The sequence below is a fragment of the Giraffa tippelskirchi genome, chromosome 5 (genome assembly GCF_054371585.1).
Source record: "Giraffa tippelskirchi isolate mGirTip1 chromosome 5, T2T-mGirTip1v1.2.pri, whole genome shotgun sequence".
In the NCBI taxonomy this organism is placed as follows: Eukaryota; Metazoa; Chordata; class Mammalia; order Artiodactyla; family Giraffidae; genus Giraffa; species Giraffa tippelskirchi.
The window spans coordinates 112,153,794-112,174,929 of NC_137279.1; the positions used below are offsets into that span (position 1 = coordinate 112,153,794).

Here is a 21,136-nt window from a genome sequence, read left to right on the forward strand (position 1 = left end):
TCCTCCCCTCAGGAAGTAAAGTCCATCAGCAGGAGTGCCTAAGTTGGCTCTAGCCCTGGGCTCTTACAATGCTTGCTTGTTTTCACAGGGCAGCAGAATGAAATGCTTTAGAAAAAGAGCAACATTCTGGAAAACTGTATAACTTTTCTTCCCAGATTGCCTCAAGTCTGTGGAGGATTCCCTTGCTGAATGCCACATCAAAGGTAGGATGAAAATGGGGTTGTGTGTTGGGGTTGGTTCTTTATAATGTTTTGAATGACCAGCATCTCTCCCCGCACAGCCTGCTCACCAAAGAGACTGTCGTGCCACACTCCCTGCCGGCAGATTCTCCTTTCCAGGAAGAAACAGACTGCCTGCCAATCTGCCAGTGGCAAATAAAGACTGCTACCCCCTCTCTCAGAATATTTACATTTTCCTTTTGCTATTTCTCTTTTTATGTATTTATTTTACTGAACCACTTGTGTGAAGGTAGAAGACATGACATTTCACTCCTGAGCATTTTAGCACACATCTCCTAAGAACACGCACATTCTCTAGTAGGACCTCAAGACCACAATCACCACCAAGAGATCTAACCTGGTCTACTACACAGCCCTCATTCAAATTTCCCCAACTCAGTTCCCAAAGTCCAACTTTTCTCAGGCCTGGAATCCACTCCGGGAAGTCATTGCACTTGGTTGTCATGTCTATTTAGTCCCTAAAAATATTTTCATTTCAGCAACTGCTGTGAAAGGGAATTTCCAAACCTGAAGTTCCCCATCCCTTTAAAAATTTCTCTAATTTTAAGAGCTTATTACCCAGAGGACCAGAGGGTGGTACACAACTTGCCCTAGGATTTGACTTAAGACCTGGGGGGAGGACAGTGTGAGGAGTGACCACCCAGCAATCAATGAGGCCAGGCTTGCGGTCAGTTCGTTTGCAATTTCTGCCTGAGGTGAACTGGTCATCTTTTAGAGGCCATTCACACTGGTAGAAGAAAGATTTCTGTGGTGGCTTTGATGTCCCTCATAGCACAGCCTTTTGTTACCTTTTTCTATTTTCTCCCATGGTTCTGCCTGGATCGTGATTATGGAATAAACAAGGATAAGGGGAGTCTAATTGGGCAGACTTATGTTAAGTAAGGACATTCTCCAAGAGTTGTCAGCACTCTGTGGAATTCTAGGGGAAGTCAGGCAGCAGACCTCCACAAATATTCCCCAAATGGTACAAAGCCTTGCTTGTATATTTGAGGTTGAGATCAGAGAGCCTATAAACAACTTTAGACATGAGAAGTGTCAACTAAAAAGATGCACAACTTGAGAGCTGCAAGTTTTATCTAGGGCAAAATGAGGACAGCAGCCTGGGAGATAGCAGCTCAGCTAGCTCTGAGAGACTGTTCCAAGAAGGCAGTCAGTGAAGGTCAATATATGATTTTGGTGAAGGGGGGAGTTCAATGCAATCAAGTGCTTACTTTACAAAAAGTTTTCTGCTAGTCACAAGGAGCTGAAGTCACCAAGATGGGATTTAGTGATTTTCTAGATCAGAAGGATTGGAATCATGAGATCAGTTCCTAAAAATATCTATCTAAACACCTGCTCCACCAGATTCCCTGGAGCACAGAGGCCTCATTCCACCTTGAAATCCTTCAGGGGGTGTTAAAGGCCAACAGCTGCAGTAGCACAGGGTTCAAGTTCCAGAGGCAGATGGCAAATGCCCTTGTTGCTGTTCAGTTGCTGGCAAAGGCTCTTGGCAAATGCCAATTTCTAGTTGACAGGCAAGTGCCAATTTGCTGACAAGAAATCATCTATTCTTAAAGAGGTGGGCTGAAAAAAATTACAAGGTTTTTAAATTTTTTAATTTATTTTTGGTGTGCTGGGTCCTCATTGCTGCATGAGGGCTTTCTCTAATTGCTCCAAGTGCGGGGTTACTCTCCAGTTGCAGCACATAAGCTTCTCCTTGCAGTGGCTTCTCTTGTTGTGGAGCATGGGCTCTAGGGTGGACAGGCTTCAGTAGTGGCTGGTTCCAGCTCTAGAGCACCAGCTCAGTAGTTGTGGTGCATGGACTTAGTTGCTCCATGGCATGTGGGATCCTCCCGGACCAGGAATCAAACCCATGTTTCCTGCATTGGCAGGCAGATTCTTCACCACTGAGCCACCAGGGAAGCCTGGTACAAGTAGTTTTATACCACAGAAGAAAATAAAGTTTAAAGTTCAGATCAGTCTGTCAACTAAGCCAACATCTGTCTTGGATTTGTCACAGGGATCTTCTACATTTAAAACAAACGAAGCATCATGCTGAAGAGGAAAGTTCAACCTTATAAGAAAACCCTGGATGGAGGTTGGGGATGGATGGTCGTGTTTCATTTCTTCCTGGTAATTTACTTTCTCCTTCCTGAAAGAAAGCTTTCTGGGGAAAGGCTCAGAGCAGCCTAACAAGAAGATCACACATGAAACCCTTGACATTTGAATGGAAAGGGGATCCAAGTAAGGCCAGGAATTGCCAATGAACCTGCAAGTTGAAAATGTTCTCCTTGAGTGAAACCAGAAGCACTGCCATCCTGTCTCCTCCTACTACTCAACATTCCTTACTTAAACCTACAGAATGCTCCAGCCATTAGCAGCTCTGCTCTGGCTGCATGGCAGTTAGGATTTGGGGACAATCACATTTAGCCTTCCTAGAAATAGCACTAGAAACTGCTAAAATGTGCTTCTGCAAGGGTGGGCAGGGAGGGGATTCCCCAGCTCAGTCAAGCAAACATGTTACTGCTGCAAGCAACTTCCTTCTCTTCCAGGAGGCTGGGACCTTTCTTCAGTTCTGCCTGGTGTCCACTTCCCAACCCATCCCCACCAACCATAACTTATGCCAGAGTTAGGCTCAATGTATATTTCTGACATGTCTGGAAAGGAAGACAGGTTTGTGAATCTTGAAACTGGAGCCTGATTTTTTTCCTTCATTCATAAGCAGATCAGACTCCATTTTTAAATTAACTTCTTTCCCTCATCCTCCCAGAAGCTCTTGGGGTTATGTGAGACTGTGGTGATCTGAATCGGCATGGTCATCCTGATGGGATTGATGAATCCCATCACTGCTGTACCCTAAACCCTAAGTGTGGCACCAGTTCCACGATTCCTCTTAAGTGTTCCCAAGTAAGCCAACTTTAAGATATCCTCAACAAAGATATCCTTCCCTCCTGATCCTCCTCCTCAGCCTAGTCCTACAGTAAGAAGCTTCCAGGGAGGGGAATGCAGGTCCTGGTGGCTTCTAACTAACCTGCAGCCCACAGTATAGAAGGACCACACCTCCTCCATCATGACAGAGAATGGGAAAGTAGGGAGGCAGAGGTCCTCAGCCAGGATTTACATAATACAAAACTCCTAACCTGAGGACTATTTGTTAAAAATTAGCTTCATTACTAAAGAACACAGAATCTCTTTTCCTTCCTCCCAGAAGTGTTACTAAAAAGGAAAACAAGGACACATTAAGTCTGAGAGCCTTCCTGTGGCTGGACCACCTCCTCATATCACAGGCTTTGCAGAACCGGCATTATTGGTGAGGATCTTGAGTTCTCCCACTTTTTCCTGCATTATGCTCTGAGGATAGGAAGTTATCTAATTTAGTGGCTGCTAAGAACAGTTGTTTAATAATGAGATTAGTAAACAGTCTCTCACTTTTTATGGGCTTCTCGGGTGGCTCAGTGGGTAAAGAATCTGCCTGCAATGCAGGAGACACAGGAGATGTGGGTTTGATTGCTGGGTTGGGAAGATCCCCTGGAGGAGGGCATGGCAATCCATTCCAGTGTTCTTGCCTGGAGAATCCCAGAGACAGGGAGCGTGGTGGGCTACAGTCCATAGGGTCACAAAGAGTTGGACAAGACTGAAGCGACTGAGCACACACACTTTTGGGGGTGTGATGCTACTCTTAAGCACACACATAAAACATTTTGTTCTCAAAATGTTAACAATTAACTCAGGCCAATCAGCCACAGTAGTAATGTGGGTACTTGGATGATGATGCTTTCATACCTGTATGAGTTATAAGTCTGCTTTTCTAGAATAGATGAGCTCCTGAAAAAGTGAGTGAAAAACCCAGGTAACAACATATCCTTCAGGAGCTCCCTACTTTTTCTTTTTTATTTTAAAAAAGGTCTCATTCTAACTTACCATACTTTATAACTGCATAATCTGCATGACTGTTTTCTGTATTCAGCCTATTTCTCTGGACTGAATGTTCTACGAGCACAGGGCCATTTGCTGGGTCTGTTTGTTCACCACTATAAGCCAAGTCCCCTAGTCAGCAGCCAAAACACAGGACACACTCAATAAATACCTGCTGGCAGATGGGAGGATGGATGGACACATTCACGAATAAACCAGATGATAAATATGAAGTTGGAGAGATGGGCAGGGACTTTGGAGGACTTTTAAGAAAAAAAAAAAAAAGCAGGGGCGTAATGGAATCAGATTTGTATTTCAGGACAGTAGCTCTGGCTGCAGAGCAGATAGTGGACTGGTGATGGATAGGCCTGGAAGTAGGGAGGTCCACTGGAGGGATGCTGCAGTAATCCAGGTGAGAAAACGTACGATAGTAGCAATGGGGATGGAGAAGAAATACAGATCTGAGCAATAATGAAGAGATACTGTTAAGACTGTAGAGTAACTGAATGTCAGGGAGAGAGGGAATCATGGAGTCCTAGGATGTTGGCTTGGACAACATGGAGGATAATGTATGCCCTTCACTGAGTTGGATGACATGAGAAGGGGACAAACCCTAGAGAAGGCTTGAAGGGCTTAACTTTGGGCACTGAGTCTGGGGGACTTGTGACATAACCAGTCATGTATATGTTCAGTATAGTCTATGTGCATCTGGAGCCCAGGATCTGCATACTGAGATTTGTGAGTCAGCAGCACACACAGTGGTTTGAACTGTAAGTCTGTGGATTCAAGTCACCAGGGAGAGGGAGACAGAAACTGGGAAATAACCCTGGGGAAAGTGATGCCTAGGGGATGGGCGGAGGGTGGCTGAGAGGAAACTGAGAAGCAGTTAGAGGTTAGCATCACAAAAGCTAAGGCAGAAATGTGCAGAAGCAGATGCTGCAGAGAGGCCAGATATGATAGAAATGACATGAGCTATTGGTTTAGCAACAAGGAAGTCTCTGATAACGTTGATAAGAGGCATGCATTGGAGTGAGAAGAGAGAAAGCAGAGATAACCTAACAGACTACTCTTTGATGAAAGAAGTTTGTGAAGGTAAAGAGCTAGGTGATACTAGAGAGGAACACGGAATAGAATAACGTAGTTTTGTTCAGTTCAGTTGTGTCCAACTCTTTGTGACCCCATGGACTGCACCATGTGAGACTTCTCTGTCCATCACCAACTCCCGGAGCTTACTCAAACTCATGTCCATCGAGTCGGTGATGCCATCCAATCATCTCATCCTCTGTCGCCCCCTTCTCCTCCCACCCTCAACCTTACCCAGCATCAGGGTCTTTTCAAATGAGTCAGTTCTTCGCATCAGGTGGCCAAAGTATTGGAGCTTCAGCTTCAGCATCAGTCCTTCCAATGAATACTCAGGACTGATTTCCTTTAGGATTGCCTGGTTCGATCTCCTTGCTGTCCAAGGGACTCTCAAGAGTCTTTCCCAACACCACAGTTCAAAAGCATATGAATTCTTTGGTGCTCAGCTTTCTTTATAGTCCAACTCTCACATCCATACATGACTACTGGAAAAACCATAGCCTTGACTAGACGGACCTTTGTTGGCAAAGTAATGTCTCTGCTTTTTAACATGCTGTCTAGGTTGGTCACAGTTTTTCTTCCAAGGAGCAAGCATCTTTTAATTTCATGGCTGCAGTCACCATCTGCAGTGATTTTTAAGCCCCCCAAAATAAAATCTCTCACTGTTTCCATCATTTCCCCATCCATTTGCCATGAAGTGATGGGACCAGATCTTAGTTTTCTGAATGTTGAGTTTTAAGCCAGCTTTTTCACTCTCTTACTTTCATCAAGAGGCTCTTTAGTTTTTCTTCACTTTCTGCCATAGGCATGGTGTCATCTGCACATCTGAGGTTACTGATACTTCTCCCAGCAATCTTGATTCCAGCTTGTGCTTCATCCAGCCCAGTGTTTCTCATGATGTACTCTGCATAGAAGTTAAATAAGCATGGTGACAATATATAGCCTTGACATACTCCTTTCCCAATTTGGAACCAGTCTGTTGTTCCATGTCCATTTCTAACTGTTGCTTCTTGACCTGCATACAGATTTCTCAGGAGGCAGGTCATGTGGTCTGGTATTCCCATCTCGTGAAGAATTTTCCAGTTTGTTGTGATCCACACAAAGGCTTTGGCATAGTCAATAAAGCAGGAGTAGATGGTTTTCTGGAACTCTCTTGCTTTTTCAATGATCCAGCAGCTGTTGGCAATTTGATCTCTGGTTCCTTTTCTAAATCCAGCTTGAACATCTGGAAGTTCACAGTTCACTTACTGTTGAAGCCTCACTTGGAGAATTTTGAGCATTACTTTGCTAGCCTGTGAGATGAGTGCAATTGTGTGGTAGTTTGAAATTCTTTGGCATTGCCTTTCCTTGGGGTTGGAATGAAAACTGACCTTTTCCAGTCCTGTGGCCACTGCTGAGTTTTCCAGATTTGCTGGCATATTGAGTGCAGCACTTTCACAGCATTGTCTTTTAGGATTTGAAATAGCTCAACTGGAATTCCATCACCTCCACTAGCTTTGTTCGTAGTGATGCTTCCTAAGGCCCGCTTGACTTCACCTTCCAGGATGTCTGGCTCTAGGTGAGTGATCACACCATTGTGTTTATCTGGGTCATGAAGATCCTTTTCGTACAGTTCTTCTGTGTATTCTTGCCACCTCTTCTTAATTTCTTCTATTTCCGTTTGGTACATACCATTTCTGTCCTTTATTGTGCCTGTCTTTGCATGAAATGTTCCCTTTGTATCTCTAATTTTCTTGAAGAGATCTCTGGTCTTTCCCATTCTATTGTTTTCCTCTATTTCTTTGCACTGATCACTGAGGAAGGCTTCTTATCTCTCCTTGCTAGTCTTTGGAACTCTGCATTCAAATGAGTATATCTTTCCTTTCCTCCTTTGCCTTTAGCTTCTCTTCTTTTCTCAGCTATTTTTAAGGCCTCCTCAGACAGCCATTTTGCCTTTTTGTTTCTTTTTCTTGGGGATGGTCTTGATCACTTCCTCTTCTACAATGTCACGAACCTCCGTCCATATTTCTTCAGTCACTCTGTCAGATCTAACCCCTTGAATCTATTTGTCACTTCCACTGTATAATCGTAAGGGATTTGATTTAGGTCACACCTGAATGGTCTACTGGTTTTCCCTACTTTCTTCAATCTAAGTCCAAATTTGGCAATAAGGAGCTCATGATCTGAGCCACAGTCAGCTCCCGGTCTTATTTTTGCTGACTGTATAGAGCTTCTCCATCTTTAGCTGCAAAGAATATATCAATCTGATTTCGGTATTGACCATCTGGTGATGTCCATGTGTAGAGTCTTCTCTTGTGTTGCTGGAAGAGGGTGTTTGCTATGACCAGTGTGTTCTCTGGGCAAAACTCTATTTAATAACAATAATCTCTGACAAAGCCTGATGTTCTGCATTAAAAAGGAGCCACCGTGACCCAGCCTCCTTTCCCAAGACAATATTCTTTAGAATGGTCTGGTGAGGGAGTTCTTACTATGGGAGTGGGGGGTGGGAGGAAGGCATGCTCTTAAAGATAAAAAGGAAATGAGAGGGCTGTAGAATTTCTAAGGGCTTTTATTTTGAGGGAAGACCATTTATAATGTCTGATGTGGACTCTGGAACAGGACTGAAACCCATCAACCTTAGTTCAAAACCTGAGATGAAATAGTAGACTACAGACTTCAGTTAACTAAGGGAATATCTAGACCTTGGGATAAAGATTTTTACTATCTCTGAGTCAAACAGAAACAAAGTTGGAAGACTACAAGTTAAGGGAGGGAGGCAGACTGGATACAAAGGCTGTGTCCTTGGTCTTCTTGATACACGCTGTGGAAGGTACAGTCCCAGTTAGTAGAGACAAGTCACATCTACTTACTGCTGCTATGCCCAGACATCAAGGAAAGACCAGAGACAAAAGGTTCTGAACTTTGGGGACCAGTAGTTAGCCAAATTCAGGTGGTTAGGAACCTAGAAGCCAGCATCTTGTAAATGCCAGCACGGAATCCATGACCACAGAAGAAGAGGAAGGGTAATTTTATATGAGGTCTCATTGTATTGCTCCTTGCTCATTAGAGGACGCAATCACCGCTCTGCCTTTTGAAGCAGAAGAAACAAGTTTGTGTCATTTAAAGTTCGTGCATATTCTCTAACCTCATTTCCTGATAGAGGCACCTTTGAGGAACATTATGATTACAAAGTACTTGATAAAATGCTTTCTTATTTTTGAATATATAGCCCTCGTGTCCATAGCATTGTTCACTCTAAATAAGTAAAGTCTTACAGTTTCTATCAAATCAGAATGGGAAAAATACATTAAAGGACTTCCTCCTCACCATCCCATCTTCTGCTACCACTGATTCCTAGTCCCTCACTCCAGACAAGAAATAATACTAGTCTGAAGAGACTATTGGTGAGGATGGAGCAGAACGTTTTGGTTACTTTATTTAGCAGGTAGAAGCTGAGGAAAGGAAGTTCCTAAATGGAGGCAGGTCTCTGATTTGGGTTCCTAAATGGAGGCAGGTCTCTGATTTGGGTGAGTCAGTAGATTGTACCAATCAAGAGAAATGAAAAGGAAAAACAGGCATGGGGTTAGAGAAAGATGAATTTAGTTCTGGGTAAGTTAACCTGAGTTAGAAAGATATCACAGACAGTAATATGAGTCTCGAGCTCTTGGGAAAGCAGAATGGTTACACAAGATGATAAAAACATAGTTAATAGGTTATTATTTACCAGAATTTTCTGTCTTCACAGTCCTATGAACTAGGTGGAACTATGAACTATGAACTAGTCCTTTATCTCCACTTTACAAAAGAGGAAGTGTAACTTTTGTAGTTCGACCAAGGTCACACCCCTAGTACAAAGCAGAGCCAGGATTCCAGCAGAGGCAGGCTGACTGCAGGCAGAACACAGTATTCATGACTACACCATGAGTTCCCTCATAGCTCAGTCGGTAAAGGATCGTCTTCAATGCAGGGATCTGCCTGCAATGCAGGACACCAGGGTTTGATTCCTGGGTCTGGAAGATCCCCTGGAGAAGGAAATAGCAACCCACTCCAGTATTCTTGCCTGGAAAATCCCATGGACAGTCAATCATAGTGAATGACTATGTCTATCTCACTATAAATTGAGATGAGTGCAGAACCAGTGAGAAAGAACCAGTGATAAGGAACCCAGGATCTGTGGTCCTTCCACAAAGCATGGCCAACTTCAAAGCAGAGAAAGTAGCCTTCAAACAACAAGGCCACTGAACAAAGGAAAAGAAAGGGGCCACTAGGAAGCCCCCAGAGACAGAGTGAGTATGTGTGGTTTCTGGGCTTTTTGACTACAGCACCTGGCTAAGCCTCCCTTCCAGTTCCCCTCAGAACCTTGCTCCTCACTTGCCCCCCTTCTAATCAGAATTCCAAAAACAAATGCGAGTACTGCACTGAAAGAAAACCTGACCTCAAAGAGGGTGCTCCCCCTAGTGGAGAGGAGAAGGATGGTGCGGGCAAGGAGGGTAAGGTGAGACCAAAGAGTGGGGCACATGACCCAAACATAAGGTGACCATACATCCTCATTACCCTTGCTGTCCAGGCATATTCAGCTCAAAAGCAAAGTTAAAGCAAACTCTTAGGTTAGTTTAGCTAACCTAAAGTCTCACAGAACAATTCTTTTGGACCAACACATCTCTCACAGAGGTAACTAGAATTAGCTGTTTTTAACAGATGCTATTGTTAACAGAATGGTACAGTGGTTGGTCAATATATGACCTTTAAGCTCTCTAAACCTTAATTTCCTGTATTTCTTCCTATCTATCTGGCTGTGCTGGATCTTTGTTGCAACACACAGGATCTTCATTGCAGCACAGAGGATCTTTAGTTGCGGCATGCTAACTCTTAACTGTGGCATGTGGAATCTAGTTTTCTGACCAGGGATCAACTCTGGACCCCCTGCATTGGGAGCGTGGAAGGAAGTTCCCTGAATTTCTAATACAATATTGACAAACCTATTCCATGCTACGTAATGAGGATTAAATGAGATGCTTTCATGTAAAGTGATTAGACACTCTAATGGGACAATTGTCCCATAAAATATAACATGTTACAAAAAGGGACTGGCAAACAAACTAGTAAAATACAGGTGAGCCAGAGAATCATAGCTGCCAGCAGTTCTAACCTCCCCTGTAATGGCTTACTCACCACCTGACTTGGACTCTGCTCTGCTTTGATTTAGGTAAATGTATTTGTGATGGGGATGACCAAGACTTTTGCAATTTTCTTTGTGGTTTTTCAAGAAGAGTTTGAAGGCACCTCAGAGCAAACTGGTTGGATTGGATCCATCATGTCATCACTTCGTTTTTTTGCAGGTATAAAGTCGACAATAAGCTTGCTGTCCAAGGAGAAGGAACACAAAGGGCAATTTCAAGAAGACTCATCTGTCAGTCCATTCAAGACAGAAGCATTACTAAAACTCAGGTTCATTTATCAATATGTAAAGCTGAGAAGAGTAAGGACTTACAGTGTTTACCTCCATTTGACTTGGCAAAACTGGAAAAATTAGGGTTCAAACAAACGAAGCTGAAGAATCTATTTAACATCATAGGTTCAGTGAGTCAGTCTCTCAACTGGGAAGGCAGACCATAAAGCTCTGACCTGATCATCTAAGCATACTCATCACAGTGTAGATAAATAACTGAACTTTGTTCTAGTCATAGGTCACTAAACACAACCTTTTCTTGCAGAGGTTTTATGCCTTTTCAGTAAGCTTCCCTTCCAAACCTGCTTATTTACATCATCTTTTCTTCAAAACAAACAAAAAACAACCAAAACTCTTCTTCTAAAAAAGCAAAATAGTGTGGAACTATGAATATTAAGAAACCCAATACAGACACCCTTTTGAAGGATACACAAAAGTAAAGTCCTTTTATTTTCCTTCAGTTACCCATTTAAACTGTACATCAGAAAAGAAGGGATGCCGGGGCATATTTAACTGATATTTGTTTCTTTTCTCAAGGTCCCCTAGTTGCTGTTATTTGTGACATAACTGGAGAGAAAACTGCCTCCAGTCTTGGGGCTTTCCTTGTTGCTGGTGGATATCTGATCAGCAGCTGGGCTACAAGCATTCCCTTTCTTTGTGTGACTATGGGATTTTTACCTGGTAAGTCCACGGTAAAAGCAAGACTTTAAAAACAACAACAAAAAAATGGAACCAGGAAACTTTCCTTTTACTGTGAGTTCAAAAGGCCTACTTATATTATCTCAGGTTCTAGCTATTAATATTATGTTTTTCTTTTAGGTTTGGGCTCTGCTTTCTTGTACCAAGTCGCTGCTGTGGTCACTACCAAATACTTCAAAAAACGATTAGCTCTTTCTACAGCTATTGCCCGTTCAGGGATGGGACTGACATTTCTGTTAGCACCCTTTACGCAAGTCCTGATAGATCTGTATGACTGGACAGGTGAGTCCTGAACCATCAATTCTGCAAGATTTAATGTTGAGCCCTCTCTCCCTTTGATGACTAAAGAGGAGGTGAGCATGATTCTTCCCTGGAGAACAGACAGCAAAAGAGACTCTGAATTACTTCAAGGCCTTGCCAGCCTAGAGAGGCAACTCAAGAGTTCAAGTCTGAGGGGATGGAAAGCAATTTGTGTGGCTGAGGGAGCACACCATAGCAGGGATAGCAGTACTCCTGGGAAGCAAGAATCCCCTCCCTCCTCAAAGCCTTCTCTTTTCACATTTTTTAAGAAAAACATCTGCATTAAAAAAGATAATAATAAAAGACTCCTCCATCAGATTCACTAAGGATGGAATTGGGTAAAAAGAGGATTATGTTCCTTAATAATATTTATATACTGTCAACTATAAATTTTCATGAATGAATAAAAATCACTCTATAATTTTTCTCATACCTGAGATAAAACAATTGGTTTAAAATAACCTCAAGTTGGAGAGAGTGTGTGGAGCGGCGTGGTGCTTGTGAGCTTCCAGCATGGCGTACCAGGGCCAAGGCCAGAAGGTGCAGAAGGTGATGGTGCAGCGCATCAATCTCATCTTCAGATACTTGCAGAATAGATCGCAGACTCAGGTGTGGCTTTATGAGCAAGTGAATATGCGGATAGAGGGCTGTATCATTGGTTTTGATGAGTATATGAACCTTGTATTAGATGATGAAGAAGAGATTCATTCTAAAACAAAGTCAAGAAAACAACTGGGTCGGATCATGCTAAAAGGAGATAACATTACTCTGCTCTCAAGTGTCTCCATCTAGAAGTGATAAATGAAGTGAGAAATTGTTTGCCAATACCGTTGGTTTTTTAGGTGTCCTTTGTTAGAGATGTAGTTCTAAAACATGTATTCATATTGTTCTGCTCACCCTTATGTTATTACCAGATGACAATAAATGCTGTGGGACTGTTCTTATAAAAAAAAAATAATAATAACCTCAAGTTATTGGGGGGAAAAATCTATGTATATGTAAATATACATGAATATATATATATATATATATATATATATATATATATATGACTATTCCTACCTACAGAGCAATTTTTCTGAACTTCCCCTTTTCCATTCCTGATTTAAAAAATTACTAATATGGTGAACAGGACCAACTGACAAATCCCTAAGACAAGATAGCAAGATAGTAGAACCTACAGCCAATTCTATTTCTAGAAGCAACACACACACAAGTCACAGCTTTGGTCAGGACATGCTGAAGTCAAGCAACTACTCAGTTTCAAAGGCAACACTGGCATCTGTCTTCTTTCAAGGAATTTAAAACATCATGAGATGAAACGGCTATCTCCTCTTCTAAAGCAGTTTCCAAATGATTCCCATTGCCCAATTCTGTATTTTCTGTACCTAAATCTAAAGCCTCTTTTCAGGATTTAAAACACATTGTAATTTTCTAACATTTGAAATGTGACTCCCCTCCCCCTACCCCCACCCCGACCAACACATCAAAACAATTTTTTTAGTACAAATAACTCCTCCCATCCCACCTTTGGTATGGCTTTCTGGCTTTCTATCTCCAAAGGTCTCCCTGTTTTCACAAGGATACAGCAGTGTGTACGGCTAAAAGTTAAGTCAATGGATTTAAATACTTTCAGCTAAATTCAAAGACAAAGCAGTGTTTTCAGGAATTATTGTACTATGACTGAATATTTAGTGGTGGGGCCTCTTCTAAGGATACAAAGTATTGTGAAATCAAAGACGTAAATTTAGCTTAACTTCTCAATTTTTCTCTCCTGTTTAGGTGCCCTTATATTACTTGGAGCTATCACATTGCATCTGGTTCCTTCTAGTATGCTCTTGCGACCCATTCATATCAAAAGCAAGAGAAATTCTGATATTAAAGATAAAAGTAGTTTGTCTCCAAGTGGTCCAGAGGGAGCATGTGGAACAGAAACATCATGCTGCAATGAGACCCAAGAGTTGGCCATCAGGGACAGTATTATGCAGAAGGAAGGACAACCAGGTATAAGTTTAACTGTCTCACAAAATCAAAGCAAAGAGTTCAACAATGAACGTAACAGAAATGGACTCTTCCGAAAAACTAATGAAGAAACTTATCAGAATAAGACTACTTCGCAGAGCTGTAAACAAAAACTCCTTGATTTTTCTCTCGTTAAGAATCCTTTTTTCTACATATTTACGTGGTCTTTTCTTCTCAGTCAGCTGGCATATTTCATCCCTACCTTTCACCTGGTAGCCAGAGCCAAAACACTGGGGATAAACATCATGGATGCCTCCTACCTTGTTTCTGTAGCTGGTAAGAAAGCCTACTTCTACCTCACCCTCAAAAAGGAAAAATATATTCTACAAAAATTGGTTGCATTTTATTAAAAAGTTGAAGAAAAATAATATTTTTAAAAAGGAGTTTTGGGAGGGCCAGGAAAGCAAGTTTTTTGAAGCTGATGGGAGCAGCAGGCCTTCCCTTCCACAGATCTGTCACTGCATCTTGCACACAGGCTCTCCCTACAAGACAGCGGACCCCAAACCAAGTCTTGTTTTCATGGGTCAGTAGCCAAGTATTTGCTAGATACTGAACCTTACAAAGTGGATCGTAGTGGAAACCGTCATTTTAGGAAGCAAAAAAATCCAACGTAGACAGCACAGTGCAGTGGCTGAAAGAATTGGTTCTAGAGCTAGACTTTCCAGGTTCAAGTTTTTGCAGTGTATGACCGTTAAGACCTTGGGCAAGTTACTTGCTGCCTCTGTCTCTTGATTTCCTTATCTGCAATATATGAATAATAGTATCTACTCTCGTAAGGTTATTAGGATTAAACAAGTAATGCATGTAGAGTTTAAAATAGTACCTGTTTTAGTAATATTTGTAGCTAACAATTTTCCCCCTTTAACTCATAGTAAAGGGATAAGTATGTGTACTTAGGCTAGTCATTAATGGATTGGCTAACATTTAAATTGAACTAGAATGAAAAATAAAACCAATCATTTTAGCTGAGTATTTATAAAAATAAATGGAAACAGAATGCTTGATCCAGAAAATATGGATTCTTTCAGCTGACAAAACAAGGAATCTAAAAAAGTGAAAATGAAGGAAACGGAACTGGTTTGCGCTACCTGGAAATTCTCAGTAGCACATTCACTTCTCTCTTGCTAATTTCTGGAAAAAACTTTTACCAAGTCCTTGCAAAACTGACAGCACCCCATTTCCAACTGCTTTGGTCAAGTAAAACTTGTGTGTGCAAGAAAAAGATATATAGCTAAACTGATGTTTTCCACTGAAATGTCTGGTAGTATCAATTTGGATCAGATTAGAGCTTTACAGGGCTTCCCAGGTGGTGCTAATGGTAGTAAAGAACCTGTCTGCTAATGCAGGAGACATAGGAGACTTGGGTTTGATCCCTGGGTCGGGAAGATCCCCTGGAGGAAGGCGTGGCAACACAGTCCAGTATTCTTGCCTGGAGAAACCCATAGACAGCTGAGTGTGGCAGGCTATGGTGCACAGGGTCACAAAGAGTTGGAGAGGACTGAAGCAACTTACACACACACACAGGGCTTTACAACAAGGCCAAAGGATATAATAGTTCCAATATGCATTCTAGGAAAAAACTGTAAAAACAGATATGGAGATGGTAGTATGCATTTTAAATTCCTTTTTGTGGAGTAATTTACATTTGAACCATAGGAAGAATTTTAAGTAAAAAACAACTGCAGCTCAAGCTCCTCTTGGTGAAAATCTTTCAGTATTTAACTGGTACATTGCATATAATAGGATAAAGGATAAGAAGGTTCTATCACCATGAAACTCAGTAAAAAATGTTCTTCTTAAATTCTATTCAAATTACACCACAGTGTCAAACGTTCAAAACATGATTTCCCATTTTCAGACTTCCTACATATTTTCAAGTTAAGCATAATAACCTTTGGAGGACTTAACTACCAAAACCTCATGCAATTTTAAGAAAGTGTCTCAACATCTATTTTTTTCCCCAATGTAAGACTTAATCATTTATACTCCAGTCATCCACCATTTGACTTCCCCAAGACACTAACCTGTGGGTCTACTAATCCTCAAGAAATCTCACTTCCTCACCTGTAGGACCTCTTCAAGGGAGGCCTACTGAGCCCAAGGTCTTCTATAATCTGGTATTCCCAGTTTGGTGGTGTAAGGTTTCCAAACACAATCAGAATAAACACTTGATGACTCCTCCACCCAAATCTAGAGGAGTTTTTTCAGTATTTTATTAAACGTTTAGAATAGGTACAAAAATGATAGAATCTACTGAAACAAAGGAAATCAGTCCTGAATATTCACTGAAGGAGTGAGGCTGAAGCTGAAACTCCAACACTTTGGCCACCTGATATGAAGAATTGACTCATTGGAAAAGACCCTGATGCTCAGAAAGACTGAAGGCGGGAGGAGAAGGGGACAAGAGAGAATGAGATGGTTGGATGGCATCACTGACTCAATGGACCTGAGTTTGAGTAAACTCTCGGAGTTGGTGATGGCAGGGAGGCCTGGCCTGCTGCAGTCCATGGGGTTGCAAAGAGTCAGACATGACTGAGCTGAGCAACTGAAATGAACGGATACAAATGAAACCATTTTTTTCTCATATGTCCTAGCCACAGGGAATGAAGACTTAGACATAGGAAAAGATGCCTTATGCATTTATATTTTTCAAAGGGGCTAGAAAAATGCAATTAGGATTTCATAAGACCTTTTCAATACTGTTCCAGGTATCACTGAGACAGTCAGTCAGATTATCTCTGGATGGGTTGCTGATCAAAACTGGATCAAGAAGTATCATTACCACAAGTCTTACCTCATCCTCTGTGGCATCACTAACCTGCTCGCTCCTTTAGCTACCACATTTCCACTACTTATGACCTATACCATCTCCTTTGCTGTCTTCTCTGGTGGTTACCTGGCATTGATACTTCCTGTACTGGTGAGTAGACACACTTGTTAATGTTCTTACACCATTTAGAAAAAGTAAGAATCATCATCTCCCCCAAAGAGAAAACATACTTTGTATTACTTTTATAATTAAAAACAAAAACAAAAAAAAACATACCCAAGAAACCTTGTAGCTACATCCTATCCAGCTATTCTTATCTTGTAGGGAGGGATGATGAGAGGACTAGCCATGTGGGAACAGGAAAGAAAAACAAAACAGGGAACAGAAGGATTCCACTTTATCAGTCTCCCAGGTTAGGCTTCTATTCTTCACTTCAGCTCCAGAAATTTCTTTGGTTCTAAGATACATCTGGGAAGAGTTCCTTAAAAGAAAAAGGGGCTTCCTGACAAGTGATGACCTCTCTCTTGTTGAGAGAAGTTCTGTATACTTTAACAGGGATATTGTGCTTTTAACTCCTCTCCCTCTTTACCCCAAACTGACATAAAATCCTAGAGCTGAATGCAATGGAGTTGTACAAATACTTCTGAGTTTTTCTTGGAACCCTATGGGTCCTTAGAACTAGGTCCCCAGTGCGCTGGAACATAATCCTCAGGAATCTTCGGGCCTGGTATCAATATTAGCATAAGTGGTGAAGGGTATTAAGAGGCTTAAGCAAAAATTAAAACTTTCTAACACTTAAATCAACTTCTTGTGATATCTGATTTCTTATAAACCAGTAGCTGGTACTCAGCCATAGGTGGACTGAAGACTACTACTGTCAGCTCCAACTGTAAATACCATTTCCTAACAGAAAAGAGCAGCGAGACTGAGGGGGAAAAATATCCCCGAACCAACTAACTAAAACATTTTTTAAAATAAATAAAAACCAATGGTTCTTACTAATAAAATTAAAACACTATATGCCTACTCAAATTACTATTCCCTATCTACCCTTATGGCAGAAAGTGAAGAACTAAAGAGCCTTATGATGAAAGTGAAAGAGAGTGAAAAAGTTGGCTTAAAGCTCAACGTTCAGAAAACTAAGATCATGGCATCTGGTCCCAACACTTCATGGGAAATAGATGGGGAAACAGTGGGAACAGTGTCAGACTTTATTTTTTTGAGCTCCAAAATCACTGCTGATGGTGATTGCAGCCATGAAATTAAAAGATGCTTACTCCTTGGGGAAGGTTATGACCAACCTAGATAGCATATTTAAAAGCAGAGACATTACTTTGCCCACAAAGGTCCGTCTAGTCAAGGCTATGGTTTTTCCAGCGGTCGTGTGTGGATGTGAGAGTTGGACTGTGAAGAAAGCTGAGCGCCGAATAATTGATGCTTTTGAACTGTGGTGTTGGAGAAGACTCTTGAGAGTTCCTTGGACTGCAAGGAGATCCAACCAGTCCATCCTAAAGATCAGTCCTGGGCATTCATTGGAAGGACTGATGTTGAAGCTGAAACTCCAATACTTTGGCCACCTCATGCGAAGAGTTGACTCATTGGAAAAGACCCTGATGCTGGGAAGGATTGGGGGCAGGAGAAGAAGGGGACGACAGAGGATGAGATGGTTGGATGGCATCACCAACTCGACGGACATGGGTTTGGGTAAACTCCAGGAATTGGGGATGGACAGGGAGGCCTGGCACGCTGCGATTCATGGGGTCGCAAAGAGTGGGACACGACTGAGCGACTGAACTGAACTGAATCTACCTCAGCTCTTTCATATCAGGGTAGAATGCCATCCAAACCACCTCAGAAGCCAAGTGTTCATTGCTTGAGACAACATACACAATATTTTATCCCTCTGTAGGCAAAAGTCTCTGCAGAATATCACCCTCAATATGGTTAACACTGGATTCTAATCCCTACAGGTTGATCTGTCTGGGAATTCTACAGTACACAGCTTTTTGGGACTTGCAAGTTTCTTTGCTGGGATGGCTGTCCTTTCTGGACCACCTTTAGCAGGTAACAGCTTAGCCTTAGTAAACTTCAATCACAATGAACCAAAATGTTGATCTATGATTAATGGTAACATAGAATGACATTATTAGATAGTTAAAAGAAACTGATGATTATCTTTGCTGTTCCTGTACCAACTTGCACAACTCCATTAAGAAACCAGGAGAATCTGAGGGTTAATTCACCAAGTGTGCACTAAGCAGATTTGAGTCTTGCAGCAGGGACTGTGTATATATCTACTTCTCTGGGGAGACAATCCAGAGTTTTATCAAATGCCCAAAGATATATGATGCTTAAAAACAAAAAAACAAGAACTACTAGCACCTTTTATCTAAACAGCAGTCATTACAGAGCTTGAAAACTGCAGGCCTGATCCCTTTGCTCTTCAGACGTGCTGTAAGACTAAATGCCAGAATCTATGCAGAGGACACGTGGGGCCACTAGAGACACATTAAGTATAACTATAGTAAAACTTTGGGGAGTTCTGTTTCTAAATTAACTTTAAGACTGAAGCATTGTTTTACGTTCACTTTTTACCTACTGGAACATAAGACTATTAAAAGACTAACCACTCACACACAAATATTTTTAGGAAACAGACTTAAGCTTTAGTATCTTATGCTTTAGGTTCTCAACTATTGAGAGCCTATAAGAATTACAGTATATAGAATATACTATATAAGATATTAGTAAAAGAATTATAGTATGCAGAATTACAAATTACTACAGCATTTCTAATCATCCACAATAAGGAATCCAATCTAAAAATTACTTTTGCTTCCCTCCGTCCTGATGTAAGACAGAAAAAGGGTCTGATCTTGCCCCACAATTTTTTAAATCAAGTTTTATAATGCCATAAGATTTGCACCTCTATAAACTTGAGACTGAGAAAGGCAAATATCAAAAGAAAAATATAAAAACTTAAGAAATTACTAAAGGTAAAAAAAAAAAAGTACCACTGAGGTTCAATTTGAGTATATCTATCTAAAGGAAAAATGTACACAAATATACAACCAAGTCCTGATTTGAATTTATGAACACATCTCTTTCCATGAGGTCTAACTTGGCCTATACTTCATAACTGGAAAACAGGTGAGAATTTTATAGCCCAGAATTATTATACAACAGGGAGTGGTAAAAACAGACCAAACACTAGAGGCTCCTAGCAAAGTTACTCTGTCTAGTATTCAGGTCAGTGAAATAGAGGAAAACAGAGTTCAAATACAGTTTGCTGATGAATTTTTTCAATCTTGATCCTTCTTCACTGACTGTGTCAAAGACACTTTGGAACATTTTAAGCCTGTTAAGCCAAAAACATCGGAGGTAACAAATACCAGGGCACAGAATATATTATTCAAATGATAAAGGCAAGTAATAAAACCACATGTTTAGAGATACACGTTTTTGTATACATTTAAAAATGTTTAAACAGTTCAATGTATGAGAAGACAAGGCAAGCTTTGTGAGGAGTATTACTTAAAAGGAAAAAACTATAGATGTATGTGTGGGTTTCAAAACTAATTTGTTGGTCTTTAAAAAAAATTTTTTTTTAATAAAAAAGGACCACAGAGCAGATCAGAAAACAGAGTGCATCACTTTATTGTGAAATTTATTTCACATGCACACACACCTATGTAATAGAAAACATATATGATATAAATACATTTCTTATTGTGAGTCAAAAGAAAAATTACAAGCCTTTTGTTACCCAATATCCACGATATCCTAGCACCATATGTAAGCATAAAGACAGAGCCCATGGTAGAATATTTACCTGCTAACTCTCAGAATACTATGTAGGCAATCATAAATTTTATAAGTTCTACAAAAAAAGTTAAAGTAAGTGATAAGGCTGTTGCTAAAAGCTTAAGTATAGATTTTTAGTCTGGGAGTTGCTCAGAGTATCTTAAACAAGATTATGATAACTGATATATAATTCAGTTAAGTTTCCTTCTCTGTACCATGATCTCTCATTGACTACAATGTTGTGCTAGGCATCCTGTTGAAGGGAGATTTCAAGATAGTCCTTGCTCCTGTAAGTCACTGTTCTGTGAAATGACAAAGAGGATTTTACAAAGGCTGTTAGATTTGTCCCTAACTTCCAACAGCAACTACTTAAGAACATCAGAAATAGTGATTTGTAGATCCACTCATCTCTCAACTGGTATGGACAGTTACATTATTGTCTTCAGCTTTAACTAAACTGAAAGGCTTACTGGTTACAAAATATTTTTCTAAACCAAACTCAGATCTTCTGAACTGTATGAGATCCTCATTTTATACTTACCTAGATTTGTTATTATCAAATTAGAAAAGTTGAAATTCCTATAAAAATTACAGGTATTACAAATGAGCAATCGAGCAAAGAGTAAAATGTTTCACAATAATCCTCAGTCAAAAGACTAGTTAAAAATGGTACATGAACAATAATTTTCTCCTTCCTGTATGGAAATGAAAAAGAAAAACAAGTTAGTCCTATACAGCATATTTTAATAACTCAAGGAAAGGGGGGGGAAAGCATAGGAAACCCAACGAACCTATTTTCTTTAAAAAAATGTTTTAAGAAAAAAGAATGTTTAAAGAAATAAGAGAATTATATATACACTTTTTGTAACAGGTAATTGTTAAGAACTACAGTAGCAACAA

General features: G+C 40.7%; 1 protein-coding gene, 1 long non-coding RNA gene and 1 pseudogene across 4 annotated transcripts in view; 2 read left to right on the forward strand and 1 right to left on the reverse strand.

Moving 5' to 3' along the window:
* Window positions 1-21,136, forward strand: part of SLC16A4 (solute carrier family 16 member 4) — a 27,931-nt gene continuing 6,795 nt past the window's right edge. The window contains exons 1-8 of one of the 2 annotated variants that reach the window (XM_081492798.1): window positions 1-203; window positions 2,239-2,351; window positions 10,399-10,531; window positions 11,179-11,322; window positions 11,461-11,622; window positions 13,423-13,938; window positions 16,371-16,582; window positions 18,403-18,496. In XM_081492798.1, coding sequence (XP_081348924.1) covers window positions 2,271-2,351; window positions 10,399-10,531; window positions 11,179-11,322; window positions 11,461-11,622; window positions 13,423-13,938; window positions 16,371-16,582; window positions 18,403-18,496 — 1,342 coding nt within the window. In that variant the 5' untranslated portion in view covers window positions 1-203; window positions 2,239-2,270. The remainder of the gene's footprint in view (window positions 204-2,238; window positions 2,352-10,398; window positions 10,532-11,178; window positions 11,323-11,460; window positions 11,623-13,422; window positions 13,939-16,370; window positions 16,583-18,402; window positions 18,497-21,136) is intronic. The other variant, XM_081492799.1, reaches the window with a different exon arrangement.
* On the forward strand, window positions 12,154-12,595 carry LOC145507031 (small nuclear ribonucleoprotein E pseudogene; annotated as a pseudogene). The gene has a single exon (XR_014054509.1). The product of XR_014054509.1 is annotated as a small nuclear ribonucleoprotein E pseudogene (transcript).
* LOC145507035 (uncharacterized) overlaps window positions 20,068-21,136 on the reverse strand; it is a 12,413-nt gene continuing 11,344 nt past the window's right edge. Inside the window, exons 2-3 of the long non-coding RNA XR_014054515.1 lie at window positions 20,778-20,931; window positions 20,068-20,538 (exon numbers count right to left, since the gene is read on the reverse strand). This is a non-coding gene — a long non-coding RNA (uncharacterized LOC145507035). The remainder of the gene's footprint in view (window positions 20,539-20,777; window positions 20,932-21,136) is intronic.